This window comes from Homalodisca vitripennis, chromosome 5, assembly GCF_021130785.1.
Source record: "Homalodisca vitripennis isolate AUS2020 chromosome 5, UT_GWSS_2.1, whole genome shotgun sequence".
NCBI lineage: Eukaryota > Metazoa > Arthropoda > Insecta > Hemiptera > Cicadellidae > Homalodisca > Homalodisca vitripennis.
Window position 1 is genome coordinate 163,145,618 of NC_060211.1, and position 20,262 is coordinate 163,165,879.

At 34.9% G+C, this 20,262-nt stretch overlaps 1 protein-coding gene across 2 annotated transcripts in view; it reads left to right on the top strand.

The window, feature by feature from the left end:
• The window catches only part of LOC124363087 (endoribonuclease ZC3H12A-like), a 67,848-nt gene extending 48,989 nt beyond the window's left edge, over positions 1-18,859 (top strand). For both annotated transcript variants that reach the window (XM_046818188.1, XM_046818189.1), the window contains exons 2-7: positions 7,986-8,270; positions 10,244-10,398; positions 12,675-12,814; positions 13,121-13,355; positions 13,806-14,047; positions 14,923-18,859. In XM_046818188.1, coding sequence (XP_046674144.1) covers positions 7,986-8,270; positions 10,244-10,398; positions 12,675-12,814; positions 13,121-13,355; positions 13,806-14,047; positions 14,923-15,647 — 1,782 coding nt within the window. In that variant the 3' untranslated portion in view covers positions 15,648-18,859. The remainder of the gene's footprint in view (positions 1-7,985; positions 8,271-10,243; positions 10,399-12,674; positions 12,815-13,120; positions 13,356-13,805; positions 14,048-14,922) is intronic.
• Positions 18,860-20,262: the final 1,403 nt, after the last annotated feature.

Genomic DNA, 20,262 nt, shown 5'->3' on the forward strand with positions numbered 1-20,262 from the left:
TAAACCCAACTTAAATCTTTGTTATACTGTTTTTCAAAGTGTAACTCACGTTCTCTTGGGCGTATTGGATATAATATTGATCTACTAGCCCATAGTTAAATCCTGCCTGCCATATACTTTCCTTCACTATGCGATATTTCTTAACTGCCATATTGAGTTCAGCTACTTTTTACTTTCCGTTTAGTACAGAGTTTGAAATTAATCGCTTCACTTGACTCCTGGAATTTGGAGTCCGCGTCCTTCTGAAGGGATCCAAAGCAATTCGGCGACGATAAAGCTCAAAACGAACTTTTTGCATACTTTCGACATCAGAGTCACATAGACTACAAGATCAAGTGTAATCTAGCTGAAGAGGTACTCTGATTGTCTCATCAGGTGCACTCAATTGGTAAATTGTCTCAATTGTTTCGAATCTCTTCCTACAGACGCGGACTCATATTTCAGACGCTGCACTAAGCAGAAGATGAGACAGAGCTGACCTCAACATCCGTATTGAACCAACCCATCTCACCGTGTGTTATGTTTAGCAGCCATGGTTGGAATTTACATATCGTATCCAAGCATTCCATAACAGGTCGTAGTAGTGTAGGTATTTCTCGGAATTTTGTCAACATCATTTTGTATGTCTGTTATGTTTAAGAATTGTGTTCTTCTTACGTTTCATTCCTGGATTTATCTTCTGATTCAACTTTCTTTCTTGCCGTGGAGAGCAGCAATATAGCCTTCTTTGTAAAATTGTTGAGAAAGTTTTACTTATTAAGATTCCTTGTTTGTGAATTTAGCTGATGATTGCGTGGAACAGCTCGTCAATTTTAATAGGCTTAAAAAGGTTCAGGAAAGCAATGAATAATTCCCCTACAGAAATATCGCCTCCAACAATTTTCAAACTCCTAAAACTATGATATTGTGAGTATCTTAACGCAGTGAACGTGTAAAATTGTAATAGTGCAGTAATTTCACGCCGAAACCTCTTGTAACACGGAAAATATAAAACACACCAGTCTTACCGAAACAGCTGTTGGAAGCGTTTATTCCAGGCGTAGAACTACCATCTAGGACCTATTGACTGGTCCTCACAGGTACTTCTAGATTGGAATTGTCTTTGGTTTAGTGTTAAAAGTAATCATATTGTAATGTGACTAAGCCTGGCTATAGGACTCCACTATCTACACATTCTCCAGGAGAAAGTGGAGAAATGATCCATATCTCTTTAAATACCAGCTGTTGGTTGTGTAGAATTTGACTCTGACATATTCTATGAGTATTTCTTATATATAAACGGTGAGGCAGTAATCTGTTTATAACAAGGTAGGGGTAAGCCACACCTCGTGTCGCGTAACGGATTTCGCTGACTTTGCTTTTAAGATTTCAGATCTATTGACAATTTCATTATGAAGAAGTCTGGTGGACAGATAGACATACAGAATTTTTACATTCCCCTGGAAACAAAGGATAAATATTGTGTCAGCAGGTTGTGTGATAGGGTTCAATGACGCTCAGCCAAATTCCATGGTTGGATATGAACCATCATTGAATTCATTCTTCTACATAAAAATGGAATTTTCGCGCAAGTCTTACAAATAAAATGTTTTTAGAAATATGTTTCTACGTGATAAACAATTCACATTTTTTAATTATGTTACTTCAACGAAAGAGTGCGCTGAAATCAAATCTTGTCACCAACTTTTAGTACTGACTTTCCACTCTGTTATCTTTTCTTTTGACTCTATAATTAAAAATTGTACATGTTGAAATCACTTATGGTTATATTCAGTTTAATGACCAAATAATTCGAATTCCTGAACTCTTTGCAGCAAAATTAATTCCCAAAATGTATCTAATCATTATAATTTGTCCATCTTTCTGATCAGAGCCTTAAACTAAAGACCAAAGAATTTGAATTTCTACTCCGTTGCGGCAAGTGATTTCAAAATTTGTTTCATCACTACAAATATTTCTGATCCGAGCTTTTGTAACATTCAAGCCTTTAGTGGCCAAAGAGATTCTTACTCTAGGAGTTGGGAATTTGATCAATAATTTCCTATTTTTGACTATGATTTCAAATCCATTATACTAAAATCTCATGGTGTATTTGAAAAAGAAGTAAAAGTAAAATTACTACAGTTTTGAGTTTGAGGATTAATATTTTTCTGGAAAAAACTAGCTTGGAGAGTATCCCAACCGAATTGGATTTTTGAACGTCAAAGAAGATTTAGATTAGTTTTTATTGTGAATTGAATTGCCTTCCTTGCCCAAGAGATGGTCAGCGTTGCGCCACGCGGCGTCGGTCGGGGACCGTACCAAGCCGGACCCAAACGCCAGAAAGAAAGTACTCTGGGAGAAAGTATCGACGCTCTCACTAGACTTTCAAACTGCATCGGGATTTTCAGAGCTAAGCCACTTTCGCAAGTTGTCACGTCCGGGATGTGAGTGAGGGTGTCAAAATACAGCACTGTACACTCGTGGACGTGATTGTGGCAGGTTGAGGACCTAACCTCACTTGCGACAGAACACATCCTTGACACGCTGCGTCGCGTCGCAGGTGACGAAACACGTCTGTCACTTGTATTTAGAAAGTAATCCACGCCGAGAGATGGTTATGCGTCGGAGGTTCTCTATGAAAGTTTTTGGAAGCCCAACCTATTTTCGTCTCAAGAGTATACTACACGCATTTTACAGTTATAATGTCTAGCATTGCGTCTCTGGACATGTTGTAACAACTACCTATCGTTGAATTTGGCACTGAAAGATTTGGTACAAAATAAAACCATAGAAGACATACATGGAATGACTAAACACGAGATTGCCTTCGTGATCAAAGGCAGGAAAGTCCGGGACGTATAGTTATGTATTGTACGCGATATATTATACCAATGTGAATATATCCATTATTTCTAGCAGTGCTTCGATATGAAACAATGAATTAATATTATGGCGGCAAGGAAAACGGCGTCGTTCCAAGTATTGTCCTTCGGCGATTCTTCGAACTGTAAAGGTTCGGCTAGCTACGCCGTAACCTCGAAAATGAAAGGTCTTGAGTACGTAGGTTTCTATTCCTCCTCTATTCTTCTCCTCTAGGTGAATCTACTAATCTTTTATAAGAATGATCTTTTGTTTTTTATGAAATCTCTTTAGTTAAATCCAAAATAAAAATGTGCCAGTTTTTTTAATAAATGTACTGATTTAAATTATTTCAAATAAGCATTTTTTTTAATTTTACGTAAGCAATTGAAATTTCCAGGTTTTATGAGTAAAGTTACTTATGTGAAGGGGTTTTAAAACTAGAAAAGGTGATTGATATTTGTTCTTTTAATTGTAGAAAGACAGATATTATATGTTTTATTCCATAATGAATGAATTTTCTTAAAGGCAAATAAACGCTTGCCTTTCATATTGAAGTCTGCTGGCTTAAAGTTACTAATTTAAAATATTTAAAATAAGCAATGTTTTTCAATTTTACGAAACCAATTGAAATTTCCTGTTTTTATAAGTGAAGTTAAATATGTGAAAGGTGTTTAAAGCTGGAAAAAGTAATCGATATTTATTCTTTTAATTTCAGAAATACAACTATTGTATGTTTTATTCCATAATGAAGAACATGTTTTAAAGACAAAGAAATTCCTAGGTTGTCATTACACGGTATAATTAATAGATACTGAATCTGTATGAATTAAGATTCACTATGAAGTATATTGATGTAGAATAGTAAAAGTATGTATTAGGTCCGATTTAGATCTCAATCGCAGCACCAGAGATTGGTAGAATATGCAGAGATATACAACAATGATGCTTATTGTTTGATATCTTCTTGATTCTGGACATTGCTGGTTATGACGAGGAATTTGTCCAAAGAAAGGCAATACAGATCGACAATATGTAGCTGTGGAACAAAGAGGTCGGATAGCAGCACGTAAGCAGATGTGGACGGCAGGCGAGTGGGCTAGGGCTAGATGCAAGTTCTCCGGCCTTGAATTGTTATGTATCCTGCTTATATTGACGTCAACCGCGTGCTTACTCACAGCGGTCCGTGTAAACAACTGGCCATCTCTCACCTGACATTCCATCGCCACCTTGACACCCCCTCCTGTAGTAGTCTACGCGAGGTGCCAGGAATTGTGCTTGGGGTTGCTCAGTAGGAACAGGCCGTGGTGCTCTTCAACCTCTAGGCTATACCCTACTGGCCTTAAAGTACTATTATAAGATGACCACTTTTACAAAGTAGGGTTGTCTCCAAGCGAGTAGTGATATACAGTAATATTTGCTTGTAGAATGTAAAGATTTTAAACAGATCGTGGCAGAAATTCTAGTGATAATGAACATACTTGAATAACATATTCAAGTTGAACTGTACTAACAACTATCAAATGAGAATGCTTAAAATGTATTATAAATATAAAAAACACTTGTGTCGCAGATCTGGTTCTTATTATATTAATTTTGCATTCCAACACAAATATAATTTACTTTGCACGCAAATTATGAAAATTGCGATTTTGCCTTTCACTATCTTAGTTACATATTGCATTGCATTGCAATGCATTTGTACATACTTTTGGATTTCTTATGTTCGGGTAAAGATTCCAGATGATGCTCAACCTGCTATTAATTACAGATCTGTGATTCTTGATGTAACACAATGACAATGGGCACGAATATAATATGTATTTCTCTCCGTGTTCGGGTAGGGATTCCAGATCATCGATGGTCGTCCCGATGTAGAGTACAAATCTGCGGTTCTTGATCCAACACAATGACAAGGAGTGTGGATGTATTTATTTCTCTCCGTTTTCGGTTAAAGATTCCAGATGATCGACGCCCTTTCAGATGTAGAGTACAAATCTGTGGTTCTTGATCCAATAGAATTCCAGGAGTACGAATAATACACTGATATGTTCGAGTAGAGATTCCAGGTGTTGATGCCCTTCCTGATGTAGAGTACAAATCTGTGGTTCTTGATACAATAAAATTCCAGGAGTACGAATAATACATTGATATGTTCGAGTAGAGATGCCAGAGTGTTGATGCCCTTCCTGATGTAGAGTACAAATCTGTGGTTCTTGATCCAATAAAATCCCAGGAGTACGAATAATACATTGTTATGTTCGAGTAGAGATACCAGAGTGATTGATGCCCTTCCTGATGTAGAGTACAAATATGTGGTTCTTGATCCAATAAAATTCCAGGAGTACGAATAATACATTGCTATGTTCGAGTAGAGATACCAGGTGGTTGATGCCCTTCCTGATGTAGAGTACAAATCTGTGGTTCTTGATCCAATAAAATTCCAGGAGTACGAATAATACATTGCTATGTTCGAGTAGAGATACCAGGTGGTTGATGCCCTTCCTGATGTAGAGTACAAATCTGTGGTTCTTGATCCAATAAAATTCCAGGAGTACGAATAATACATTGATATGTTCGAGTAGAGATACCAGGTGATTGATGCCCTTCCTGATGTAGAGTTCAAATCTGTGGTTCTTGATCCAATAAAATTCCAGGAGTACGAATAATACATTGCTATGTTCGAGTAGAGATTCCAGATGATTAATCGCCGTCCTATTGTAGAGCACAGACGTGTTGTTCTTGATATAAAAAATGACATCCGCACGAATATATGAATCCGAGTTCGGGTAGGGATGACAAATGGTAACCTTTCTGCTGGAGACTATGCATTCTAGGAACCCATCAAGTCCCATCATCGTCTACAAGATCATTAGAATGATATTTCAGACAGACTCTGGTAATGACACCATATTTCTCGAGAAATAAAAATGAGGCCTGAGTGTAATTAATGTGGTCGCAATGTCACACAGTGGGGTAATATCCGTAAATTCGTAAGTACTAGCCAATGTCAAGGTTTAATTCGCCTTTTCCTACGGTCACTTTGTCTTTATTGCCAGCGATGAAGATTTCGTGTATTTTCTTAAAGCCTGATTTAATATTCCTTGTATCCCACCTTCCTAAGGTTCTGGACAAACGTTTCAGAACTTAGTACTTATCCAAGTCAAAGAGGGTTTATTATACATTATTGCACATTTTATATTCCTATATTCGCGTTCTTGTCGTTACGTATTCATTCTTAATTTGTGATTGTTGTCATTGAGGTATTCAAATTTTAGAATATTGTGAAAGGCGGCTACAGTTTTGAAACGATTGGTGCTAAACACAATCGTTTTGCTGTGAACGCACAGTGCCACAACCGGTTGCCAATAGCTTAATTTGCTAAGGAAATAAATTAGTAAACAAATTTATTGGTAAACAAATTGTTGGCTAGCGGCTAAACCCGGAGGAACAATTTCAAAAGCATGTAGTGTACTGAACATTTTGCAAGATTGCTTTCCGGTCGAGCTTCTTCTTCGACTGAATATCATAACCATCTGTCCATGAAAGGAATTAGCATTTTGTTTTTACAAAAGTCAACAATTTGTGATACGTTTGAACATATAGATCAATAGACATGCACATGTGTTAGTAATATATATTCAATAGTTGAGAGTATAAACTGTCTGTAATAAGATGAACCCACGTATACCGGTATGACTGACGTGGTCGATGTGGAGCGAGCGCTATTTCGAGAGCAAGACGGACCAGGAAGTGACGGGTCAGTAGGTGACTGCGAGCGAGCCGGATACTGCAAGTAGCGTTACTATCGCCCGGTTCCAGGACCAGGGTCATGTCGCGTCGGGAACGTTCGCTCCGAAATACATACCAAACATATTGTCCTGTCACGGTCAAAACTAATGTTCTTTATTTCAGAATAATTTAATTGTGTTCCTTGTTTAATACCTTGAATTAGTCAACTATGAGAGATATTCGATCTGTTCACACATTTTTTTGTTTTATGTGAAAGAAATGGCCAATACAAATTTAACGAATTTAAAAAGTCTTTTGAGAGTTTTTTGGTCTTCTAGTCTTATGTTAGTTTGGTTATTTAAACACATATGTGACAGAAATGGTCAAATATAAAATAATTGAATCGCAAAAAGTAAAGGCTCTTTGGTGTTGTTGTCATTCCCGCTCTGCAAGTCAGAGATCTGGGTTTGAGTCCACTTTTTGTGATTCAATCTTTATTGAATTTATATATTGTGTGATCTATAAATATGTGATGTTTAGGTGCTATAAGTCTAAATTCATAATGTGATATTTCTTTAAGCGTATGCCTATTTTTTGTGCATATGTGGTCGTGTAAATAATTAAATAAGGAAGCATTTCCAGTTAGGTGGCGACCTGACTAAACTGTCACTTTGACTTCAACCTTTTTTCAGATAATGGTTATGTGTCCTAACATAAGATTAATCATACTATAGAAATATTATATGTCATGGATTAAACGAAATAATGCAATCTGACAAGAATACCGAGTGCTATATTATATTTCATATTTCATTCATTTTATTATCAAGCTTACTCACATAACTCATATAATACCAAAAGGTTTATTAAAAAAGTTATTCACTTGAATGAATTCAAGATGAAGAGGTCTAAAATATGAAGTGGTAAGCTCCAGAACCTGATATATTTTACTACACTTTACAGTACTCATGTGAAGCCCCACATGCTTTTCCCCTGATGAGACAAAGAATGGTAAAAGCGTTCAGAAAGTTTGATTTTATGTGCAGTTTCATTTTCAAATCGAACCTCTGTAAAGTAATACACTGTATTGATACTTATCAGCAGGTGTGAAATAATCGTTTTAAGTTGAATCATGCGTATCTACTTAGAAAGCCATTCAAGTTTTCTGAACAGGATTTAAATGTCTTTACGGATCATGACATTTAACCGTCTGTACTGCTAGGCCGTCAATAAATTAATCTTGACATTGATATGTTTGTAGGAACAAATCAATCCATCCGAAGGATTCAAACTGTGTTATCCAAGTTAATTTTTAACAATTCACACAGTATTATTAACATAGTGGATTATCTGTTTGATTTTAGATAATGTGCAAGATAACCCTGTTAATGAGATCATTGGTGTTGTTACAGAATTTCGTAGACACCTTGTGTGAGGGAGAGACGGAGGGCGATGATGGCGAGGGGGAGGACTCGAGTTACGACTCTGACCAGGACAATGAGCTCCCGCGACACCAGGACGTGTCTCGCACAGCATCGGACACTCTGGGAGCCGAGTTTGCCGAGTACGTGTCGCTCCCACCACAGGGATACTTGGCCAAAGTAGAGTTCGGGCTCAAACTCGGCTACACCGAACGACATGTCCAAGCTGCCCTACAGAAGCTGGGACCCAATCCTGGCCAGAACGACTTACTTGCCGTGAGTTTTTGTTCCAGATTGTTGGATACGTCATATTTGTCGATTACCAAACAGGACAGACAATGATCATTGCCAGTGGAATTAAACTGTCAATACAACAATTTTGTTTATTTACTTTGCAGTACAAAAATAAAAGTTTATCTCTGTTTAAACAAACTTATTACTATACTTATGGCAGGTATTTATGAATAGAAAGTACAACGTATTGGATACAAATGTCAAATACATTGTAGCTGTGTCCATACATTTTTGTAACTAGCAAAGTAACCAGAACCATGGCAAGATAGGTTTGGCTATCAGTGGATCTTATCTGAGTTATACAAGGGTCTCTGAAATAGAAAGCCGGATTTACGATTTAAATGCATCAAATTGAAGAGAAAAGAACAAATTTTCATACCGTAATACCACACGATCATTGTTGGCGAATCACGCACATGTTCCTGCACAATGTTAGGCTGCTGTAAACCCCATATCCAACAATTGTGACAATTAACAATACTGCTTGTGTGAAATGTAGCTTTGTCTGAGAACAGCCATGTTTTAATAAAATTGGGATTGTCATTAATCTCATTGAGCATTAAAGCGACAGTCTGTACGCTTTAGGTGACCGGCGGGTTTAATCTGATGTCTTAACTGAATTTTGTAGGCATAAAGGCTCATTGTTTACGAATAACATCATGGACTATCAATTTGGGCATGTTGAAATGATAACTTCGTCAGACAATCGATTGGGCTACTAATAGAAGTTTGTAAAATTCGGATTTCTTCAATTTTCTTATCACTTGTTTTTGGCTGGCCAGTTGAATGCCTTTTCAACACAATTCCTGGATTAAGCAAAAGATGAAATGAAGCTGAATTCAACATTCGTATTCAATCAATCCTTCCATCATATAACACGAAAAAATCTCGTTCTTCTGTTATGTGTAGAAAACTCGATTGCTCTACTGTGATTTGGGATTGTGTCTAAAACATTGTAATGCATTCCAATTGTGCACCTTGTGAGATAATCAGAACAACTCTCCATCTAGATTACTTTTATTTAGTCAAGGTGTCTGTGATCTCAAAATGATGCAAAGAATTTGTTTTGAACTTTTCGTCACTGACGATCTTGGATCTCTCAGACAGACGTTGACTTCAGATTTCGAGAATCAAGTCTGTGCCTCCATTTCTTCTCAGGGAGATTACTGAGATAGTGCCCTTTATGGGATTTCGATAGGAAGCGGTTGTTACCAACAATTTACCAATCCTGAACATTCTGTCTGCAGAATCAGTGTAATGATCCTTTTAGGACTGAGTGCAATGAGTTTCTTAATTTTTTTGTTTTAAGTGAACATAACAAAACATATCCCTAGTGCACATTTTCATCAGTGAGTTCGTAGAATGCTGAATCTATCACTTTAAAAATTTAGGAAAGTTTAAAAGAAATTCCCTATAAATGCAGGAAAACCAACTACTTATACATACTCAAAAACAGATATAAGTAGTAATTTACTTGAAATGATATTTTGTGGTTCCATACAGCAACACTACAAAATAGATACTACAAAACATATATTACACATTTTATAAAGTTCAACAGAAAATTTTGTATATATATTTTTTTTTTAATTTTGCTGATTTCTTCTTTTTTCTGAATAAACACAAACTATGGATTATTTTTTACTCATTTGATAAACTAAATTTAATATGTAAAATGTACTTTTTTTTATCGATGTTTACTGTAATTATATATAATATAGAATACTGCTGTGCTGTACCAATGCAAAATAAGGACTGGCTCAAAACATATAAAAACCTCTGTTGGTGTATAGGAGTCATAAGATTAAAAAACTAAGAAAGTAATTAATTATATATGTAACCAATTAAAAATATATGTGTGTACGAGCATTTGTAAACATTCATACTTGAATGGCACCCACACATCCACATGTATGCACACAAAATAATGTAATGCTCTTGTTTGTTTACTCCAGGAGCTGATAAAGCTGGGAGCCCAGACACCTCCTCGGCTGGGCTCAGGATCCAGTGTGGAGGGTGTAGACGAGGCAGACTTTGAGCTGCTCACCCCTGCAGATGACGCCTACAGACTCAGGCCTGTTGTTATTGATGGAAGCAATGTCGCCATGAGGTGTGTACCACTCGCATTCTAATCGAGAACATCTAATTATCATTCATTAACAGTTAGGATTGTACCTAACACGTCCTTCTCTCAATAGTTTTTGTTTCCTTTCACTTATAGAAGATATAAGGTCGATAAAAAATAACACTGTTTTTCAGTGGAAATTCTCATTTTGGGACTGCTGAAGTTATAAATAGTAAAAAATGTTCTCCTATATATTAGTCAGTCAGTCATCTGTGACTGTGGAGGGATGGGCCTCCACTTCTCAATAGTACTTCTGCTGTTCGGCTTTTGCCGTATGTCGATGCGGGTCAGAGCCCTGGTAGCTCTCGCTACCTGTCAGCGTCTATATATTAAATGAATATGTCATGATATAACTTGTATTCGTTCATCTATATCAGGATATGTTTGTAAACATGCCTGATGACCAAATGAATGAGCCATTGTTGTTCAAAAAGTATGGTTCATACAATTTTGATAAAATTGTAACGTATCTGCAGCTCACTATATACCAAAAGTTAATAATGTTTTAATGACACAATCTTATTAAATCAATTTAATATACAATTAAGACATTAGTGACTTCAAGTACGAGTTAATATTTAACGTTGTTCGATCACGAAAAATAATAGAGCAGTCTGTTAATATCTACTATATGTTAAATTAGACCCATATTAACGTTTATTATAAATGTTAATGTGTGGTACTCCCAGATCATCAATAACTTGGAATCTCACTCTGTTGAAATTGTGCTGTCATACGAGACAACCAACTCCATTTATCACATAGGTGCATCTAACTGTTATTCCATTCATCAATACTGTGTCAGTGCCTTGGTCTTCTACTCCCGAACAAGAGTATTTCAGAATCTTGTTTGATTATTTCAGAGATAGGTCCTGTGAGAAATTACATTTTCTCTCAATTCATTGTTGTTGCTGTCTTTTATATGTTGGATAATTTAAGAGACTATTTCTTTGACAAATCACATTTATCTTTGTTGTAAACTGACCTTGAGATTTACTCGATATTAGCAATGTTTATTCCCTTATAATTTTCCGGAGAATTATAGAAAACGTCTTATTTAAAAAATAATATAATGGATAGTGTTAATAAAAAGTGGAAAGTTCTTTTTTTTTATTTCAAAGAATATTCTTCGTTTCGAGTGAATGAAATGAAAAGTAATAATAAGGAATATAATTCACTCCTTTTTTTCTGGATGCCGTGGTCTTTTCTCTAATTTTATGTGAATAAGAGTTAAAATCTACTGCCCACCTGTAGTATTTTCTTAATTTCTCTGGAGTGGTACGGATCAGTCAATGACATGGAAATATTCATGCAAGTTCGTGAGCAAAAAGCCTGCTGTAAAGAGTTTTTTGTGTGCGGTCACCGATCCATGATATCAAATCTGAGTAGCTGATTTTAGAATTGAACATTTGACTGCCGGTGAATTTTTTCATTTTGTAATGAACTACATTTGCATCCGAGCGAAATCACTATGAAATTTCCAGCTTCATTACACAAATCAATAACAATCAGTTATTATGGCAAGCATGTTTGGACTTCCATCTGTTATCAGCACTTTAGATTTCACGAATGTAAAAATATTAAAACCTAGACTCTTTAGCGATGGATATTTGTGCATAAGATTGTGTGTTCTCATCATCCTTACCTTATAACAGGTTTCATGAATTCAATGAATAGACTCTTTAGCGATGGATATTTGTGAACATGAGAGAATGGCATGTTGTCGACGCACTATAGGTTGGCAGAGGGGGAGGTTGGCAAGTCCAAACATGAATAAACAAATGGAATAAATACCCCAGGAAAAAATATTGTATAGTAATCAATTCTTTAAAAAAATCTGGGCAGGCCTAAGTATTTCTACCGAGAAATAGGATTTTCTTATTCACTTTATTTAGAAAAAATTCCAATACTACGTAGTATTTACTTAAGAGGGTATTTTCTGCTTTTTATTTATACCTCCTGTTATATTATGACTAATACACATCTAATCACTTTTTACTATTTTGTGTAAAGTCTAACTTTTGAACATACAAGTAAAAAGATGAAATACTAAAGTGTGAGGACTGGCTCATGCAACCACAAATGGTGCGTGTGTGGTTAGTTACACTATATTTACATTATTTAATTCAGTGGTTATGAAAGACAATTAACGTAATAATTACATAATATACAGTATTTACGTTAATATTACATTTAGATTAAAGTATTTATGTAATGACGAGTGCAAAAACATTTACTCAACTGTATCTGTATTTTTTCAGCCATGGAAACAAGGTTGTATTTTCATGCCGAGGAATCAAAATCTGTGTTGATTGGTTTAAAGCAAGAGGACACAAGGAAATCACTGTGTTTGTTCCATTGTGGAGAAAGGAGTCATCTCGTCCTGATAATCCAATCACAGGTAACGTAATATATGTATTCTTTGAATGTAGTTATGTAATAATAGATAAATCTGTAGAGCTAGTTTTAGATCTAAATAACTATGTAGTATTATAATGCACAAATTATTTCAATTTTCTTACTGTCTAACATTTCATACAAGGCTTATTATCTTTTTCACATGTACATTTAATCAGTCAAAATTCTTATTAAGCTTAATATACAGAATAAGAAAAATATGTCAATATTACGTTAAATTTCAAAGTTTTAAGTTGAATTTTTAATACCATTATTGTAAAAATCAGTGAGTTTGAATGATTTTTTTCAGATCAAGAGATTCTAAACGAATTGGAGCGTGAAAAGATCTTAGTTTTCACACCTTCTCGCCATTGTAATGGGAAAAGGATTCAGTGCTATGACGATCGTTACATCCTGAAATTAGCAGCGGAAATGGATGGGATTGTGGTGTCTAACGATAACTACCGAGATCTGATACCAGAAAACCCAGAGTATCGAAAAGTCATCGAGGAAAGGCTGCTCATGTATTCTTTTGTCAATGATAGGTATGTGAATCATACAAATTGATCTATTTTATACGTTAAAAGTTTAGGGCATTGTTTTTTGAGCAAAATTATCCAAATATATCAGTTTAAAATATAGATCTAATAATGTAGTTTGAAATTTTTGGGTTTTTGTAATGAGAATAAAATACAATTTTTAGTTTTCTTAGAATTTTATTTTTATTCCATTTGTTAATTATTGGGTTTTCCAAATATTTAGAGAATCCTATATAGATTCTTACATTATTCAACCCTTGTTATAAGCATCTTTCTTGAGAAGGACAGCTCCACAAATGTTAGCTCTTCATAAAAACCATGAAATCTAGAAGAACATTGAAATGAAGTAATAAACCCAGATATGCTAATAATAATAATTTATTGGTAATAAAAAGTTGTATTCTTTTATGTTCTTCAATGAATACATTTCATACAACAGAATTTTGGTGTTTCCAGATTCATGCCTCCCGATGATCCGTTGGGGAGGTCTGGCCCTACTCTTGACAAATTCTTAAGGATACAGCCTCGCAGAGGAGACCCTCCTCCACCGTGTCCATATGGCAAGAAGTGTACCTATGGTAATAAGTGCAAGTTCCACCATCCTGAGCGGGGGCCTTTGCCCCACAAGTCTGTAACCGAGCGACTGGCAGAGAATGCCCAGAGACACTTGCAAGCTCGTGGCAGAGATTCTAGTCCAGGTAACCACGCTTCTACAATTTTGTATTGTAAACTTGCAGTACATGTTAACCCTTTGAGTGCGATGTATTTATGTGAGTGGGTGTACTGAAAAGTGCCAGGTACTTTTCTAGTGGGTGCACCTAAAAGAGCCAGCCCTTTTGAAGGTATTTTGCAAGGTTTCAGTAAAAAATTCACAGTTTGATTATTTAATAAGCTGTCAACATACAATTTTTAATTTTCTTTGAAAACTCTCCCTTATTGATATAAAGTTACAAAAACCGTAAAATTAAATTTAGGAATAGAAAAAACGCATGTATGTCAAAAACTTCCAGAATTTATTTAAATTTTATTTTTAAACCTATTATTTCCAAAAAAATCATATCCTTTTCTTTGTCCAAATCACTGGAAAAGGTATTCAATTGTCTATAAGTCTTCAAAAATGTAACTCATTATCTTCAATAATATTTAAGAAACTAATGTCACGTTGTTTCCAGTAGCCATGTCAACCAAAAATGTTTGTAAGTGAGTTTGTTAAAAGTCAATTGATCGGAAGTGTAGTATAACAATTTATTTTGAACAGAACAATTCTCTACAAACAATTTAATATAATATTAGTTTAAAATGTAAAGCTTTCGGTTTTTAGTGATTTTTTTTTTTTCCTGAACGTCCGGTAAAATCGGACATTGGCATTTAAGAGTTAAATAATTTTTTAAAATAAAATTGAGTTACTGATTATCACTATCACTACCATTCCCTGATTTTTTTTAATTGACAACTTTATATCTTTCGTCTTATTTTACTACATTTTCTCTAAAAACCATTTATATCGGCCATGATGTAATGGTCAATTACTAACAAATACTAAATAACTTCATAAAATATTTTATTGTTTTAGGAAATCAGTTGAAAGGAAAATCGCTTAGTCTTCCATTGCAGTCAAGTGAAGGGAATATGAAAACACCTTTGAAGAAAACACCACTTTCAAGAACAAAATCAACCATTTCACCGGATGTAGCAAGCAGTTTACCAGGAAAGAGCCAAAGCGTAGACAACATTGATGGCTCTTGTTTCCGATCTCCTCCTCCCAGCTATGCTACACCACCTCCACCCCTCTGGGGACCCAAACCTTGGCCTGACGAAAGCGAGAATCTCCATCGAAAACTTCAGAGACAGCTCACTCTGAACCCCAGCTGTGATCCGAGGTTGTATCACATCCAGCGACAACATCAGGCTGTGACTCGTGTCATGAGTTGCGAACCACCCGCGTACTCTCCTCCATCTCACCAGCACGTGACTCGCATTGCTTCTGCACCCCCTGCCCATCCCCCGGCTCAGATGTGTTCCCGACCATTGTCCTCCGCTTCGGACCCCCAGCTGAACCTGTCCACTCCTCCCCCTGCACTCCCCTCTTCATGGTCGATTCCTCCCCCCACTACGCCTCACCCGTCGTCTTTCCATCCTCCCCCGAAGGTGGACGAGGTTAGACAAAGACTTCTCTATCATTTGGCATCCATTTTTCCTGAAGAACAAGTGCAGACGGCTCTACGATATTATCCTAACGAGACCAACCCTCAAAAGATATGTGCTGCAATTTTGTCCATGTTTCCTCCAAAACCGTGAATCATACAAGAAAAATATCAGTGTTGGAACCAAGGCAGCTTGTATTAGTGTATTTTATTCTTTGATTTAGTTTGTTAAAAACTAGACTGGCTTTCACCCCTGCAACCATGTTTGTAATGAAGTGAGGTATGCACAATTGATAGTTGTAACTCGTAACTCTTGTAGGTAGCCCCGTTACCCACATTGACGTTATTAGATGTTATGTTGTAGCATTTGGTGTTCTACTTTCGACAATTCTGAAGGCTTATTCAACATACGTTTTTATATAATGAATAGTAAAACACGATATCTTGTACATTCCATTGCCTTCTGAATTGCTCTTGCCAGTTTCAAAAAGCTGTTTTCTAAATTTCATATTTTTATTTATTTTAGTTATTTTTTACAATATATCTGTTTATGTCATGGCCTGCATTATCAGTATTTTTTAATTAATTTTATTGGTATTTAATAGTGCAGACATATTATTATTTTCATGATAGTCTTTATTCGTTAATGTTGAAGTTTGTGAGTGGATCGTAAGCAATTTTAGTATAGATAATTTAGATTTTAGCTTTTAAACTGTTAAAATACTTACTGATTAAATATAATGAGAAATATTTCATGTTTGGCTGTTCTGAAATTATTGATCATGCAATAATTTATTATTGCAGTATGATTCTTGTGTGTTTCAATGACACAATACCTCAGTTTGAAGGCTAAAATCTAAATTACCTAAAATAAAATTGTTTACAATCCACCGTAATTAGACTCATCAGTGACTTTTTTATTGCTTTAAGAACTCATAAACAACTTAAGTTATAGTTTATTACGAATAAATGAACAAATATTTTGTAATCAAATAAAATTTACACATTTAGATTATTGTATATAGTGTTGTATATTTTAATAGCCCCAACACTAGTTAATGTAACTCTTAGAAACTATGCATCTCAAAATGATCTAGTAAAGAGTCAAACCCTCATAGTTTACGTTGTACATGTAGGGCCTCCCTATCCCGAAAGAGACAGATGGGATGTATTGCGCAATAAGAAATTCATTATACAATACCTACGGGTGTGTGGATATTTGGTAGCTATGGTAGAAACACAAAAACACAACTCTACGTAATTAAAAGATTTATGCTCAATTTCTACCTTATGAACATTAAAAAATTAAACTAAAAAATACATAGTAGTTAAGTTTTTTTCAGTATTTGCTCTCTGTATTTTCATGCCACTTTCTGATACTAAACATAAGTCAACAGTTTTTTTTTCTAAGAACATTGACTTAAACACATTCGATACTTCTCACTTTATTTGAGGAATATAACTACAAGCTATAAACCAGTTTGACAGTGCATTATCGTTCAGTATACCCTTCTTGTACAGTTTGTATTAATATTCATACTATGACCGCATCTTTATAACCTCACGTACACTTTACTTTGTTATTTTACGTCCATTACTGTTAGTAATACAATTTGTCATTCAAAAGGGACTTGTGTATTCACAATTAAGCTCTTAACATTAAGAGACAGACCTTAACCTCCATAAAGGGTTGGTTTTACAGGGTTCTTCTGTACTTAAATGTTGCGCATAATACATCAAATCTCCACATAGATAACGTATTGAATGTAACCGGAAGAATATTACCTATCAACACACAATTTTTAAGTAGACACAAAGAATGTAACGTATAGTGCCACATTCATTTTCTAATATCCACATTTTTAGTTTGTGTGCTACATACATCACTGAACCGTCTTTGCACCTGTATGCTTATTTCTGTTGTACCAAAAACCTGCCACACTGCAAGTCCACCATCACTAACAACATATTAGAAACAGTTTTAATACGAACAGTTTGGTTTACATTGCATAAATCATTTAATATTAACTTAAGGTGATAGATTCTCAATACCGGTATTTGACTTTTATGGAAGCTTCGGGTGATTTTCGGACTGTTTCAAAAATATCTAATTTTTTTATACTTGCACACCACTAAGTTCGAAGTCAAAAAATTGTCATAACAAGTGTTGTCGTATCAGAATTTATATGGCATTGCCAATGGCTCTACTGCCATTTTATCCAACCTTTGCAACCAAATAATCCCTCCCAAGTCTAAAATTTAATATTTATGTAAATCACTACCCATAATAATAATGTATCAGTTATGATATATCCTCATTAAATGAATACTACTTCAAAAGGTGACACAGTGTTAAAAAATGTTAAAATGGCGTGTACTTCATTGATAATAATTTGTATCTTGGCTCTAACGAATTCTTGCTTTTAAATTTGTAGGCTGGGATTTTGTACCTATTCTGCTCGATTGAAAAGATTACAGAACCTAAGGTAAATATTCAAGGTGCTGGACAAAACGTTTTGGCTTATTTTCAAATTATTACATAAATTTTCATAATATTTTTCATTAAAATTTGAGCATTACAGTATGTATTCAAAAAGTACTTAAATGTATTGTACCTAGTGTTGGAGTTGATATCTTCATATTGAAGATAAATATTTTGTTATATATTTAAATATATATAATTAACGTTATGCTTTGTAAAACAAAATGAGCATTTTAATCCTATGTATCTGATACCATGTATCATTTTAGGTTCTTTGTATACATCCTAGTATATACGAATTGTGGTTTATAAGATATGTAACTCTTAAATAACTCTTTGTTTTCAAACCTTATAACCAACAAATCAGAAGTTTTCAATCAGAAAAGTCCAATTACAGCGTTTGAGAGTTGTTTATGTTATAAACCATAAAACTCTTAAATGTGTATAGTAAATTTAAGGTGTTCTTATGTAAATAATTCACATATATTTTTTTAACCAATAAATATTATGTAAATTGCACAATGCTTAAAAATAATACATTAACAAACTAAAGTATTTTTAAAGTCGGTTGTCAGTGAATTCAAATGCAGCTAACTTAGATTTACTAATGTCTCAGTATCCCAGTTGCCATATTGAATCTATTACTGAAAGCGTTTTATTCACTTTGACGTCTGCAATCGCAGGTATTATTGAGTTGGTGGCAATTACTAAGTGTACAATACTGTGTATTGTTTGTTGAGTGTAAAGTGACATTTTGTCCAATCCATCTGTGCAATTTCTACAACATCCTCCATTGTAATGAGTTGTACAGTATCTTCAATGTTACTTTGTTGTTAGAAATTAAATAGTTTAGAAATCTTTTGAATAAAATAAGTTGACACAAATTTGGCTGTGTGGAGTTCAGTTTTTACCTGTTTTTTTGTATCTTAGACCTAATTTGTTTTATGTATACTTTATCAATCTAAATTTGTTATGCTATTGGTAGAGTTTGTGCCTTAGAGCATCTTCAGGCTCTAAATATTGATGATGAGTGACTTGAAAGGATAACAGGGTTTGGATAATTGTTAATGTTAGAGAATCACAACACTATGCTTTGAATATATTAATTTTGTATTAACAAAATGTTAAGAATATACCAAAAACTAATTAATTAATATGTGGTGGTGTACTTACTCCTGTCATTGTTAACAAGAGTACAAGTTGTTAACAAAATTGACTCAATAATGATGCATGTACATGCGGGTCAAGAATAAATAGAGCAAGTATCAAACATGTCACTGCACGGAACAACACATCCATTATCGCGTCTTTAATCATGTCTGAAGCTTGCAGATATGCGCTTGTTTTGTGCAGTGACATGGTTGGCATTTCCTGTAGTCACTCTCGATTATCAGATATATTGCTTTAGTTCTTTTGACTACAACTTGCTGTCTTGTTGACCATTATATTCATCGCCTCATAGTAATTAGTTTTATATGTTTTTCTGTTCCTTATACTTTTAACATATTTGATACCCGAGGAAGATTTATTTCAGTACTAACAATGTAGTGTTATATTTATGAATCACGACAGTGGTAATGTCCGAAGTTTTTTAATCCTTTTCATCTTCACTCTTTAATAAATTATGCTTTCAATATGTGTATTACTAAAACAAACACTAATTTTTACAAATAAAAATATTAATTCACACTTAAGTAAAATACAAGCTGACAAAATCACTGCACATTGACCTCTTTAACTACCACTACAATAAATAGAATGACATCCGAGATAGCTGTCACTGTTGTTGAGATTCACAGAGTGATGCACCGCCCACCACTGCCATGACAGGGTGACAGGCGGTGCACATGCTGTCAACTATAGTCCATTCAGTGAGTGTTAAGTCATCCACCACTACCATGGCGGGGTGACAGGCGGTGCACATGCGGTCAACTATAGTCCATTCAGTGAGCGATAAGAGTGATGTACCACCCCACTACCATGACGGGATGGTAGGCGGTGCACATGCGGTCAAATATAGTCCATTCAGTGAGCATTAAGAGTGATGTACCACCCACCACTACCATGACGGGGTGACAGGTGGTGCACATGCTGTCAACTATAGTCCATTCACTGATTGTTGAAAGTAATGCTCTATATTGTTTTATATGTTGAAACTAACGATTTTGTCAATGAGTACTGAGAGTTATAAGTATAGTTGGTACATTGAAGAAAGTGGTTAGAGATATAGTATATCTATTTTAAAAGGTTTTTTTTCATGTCACCTAATGTGATCTGGGTAAGACAT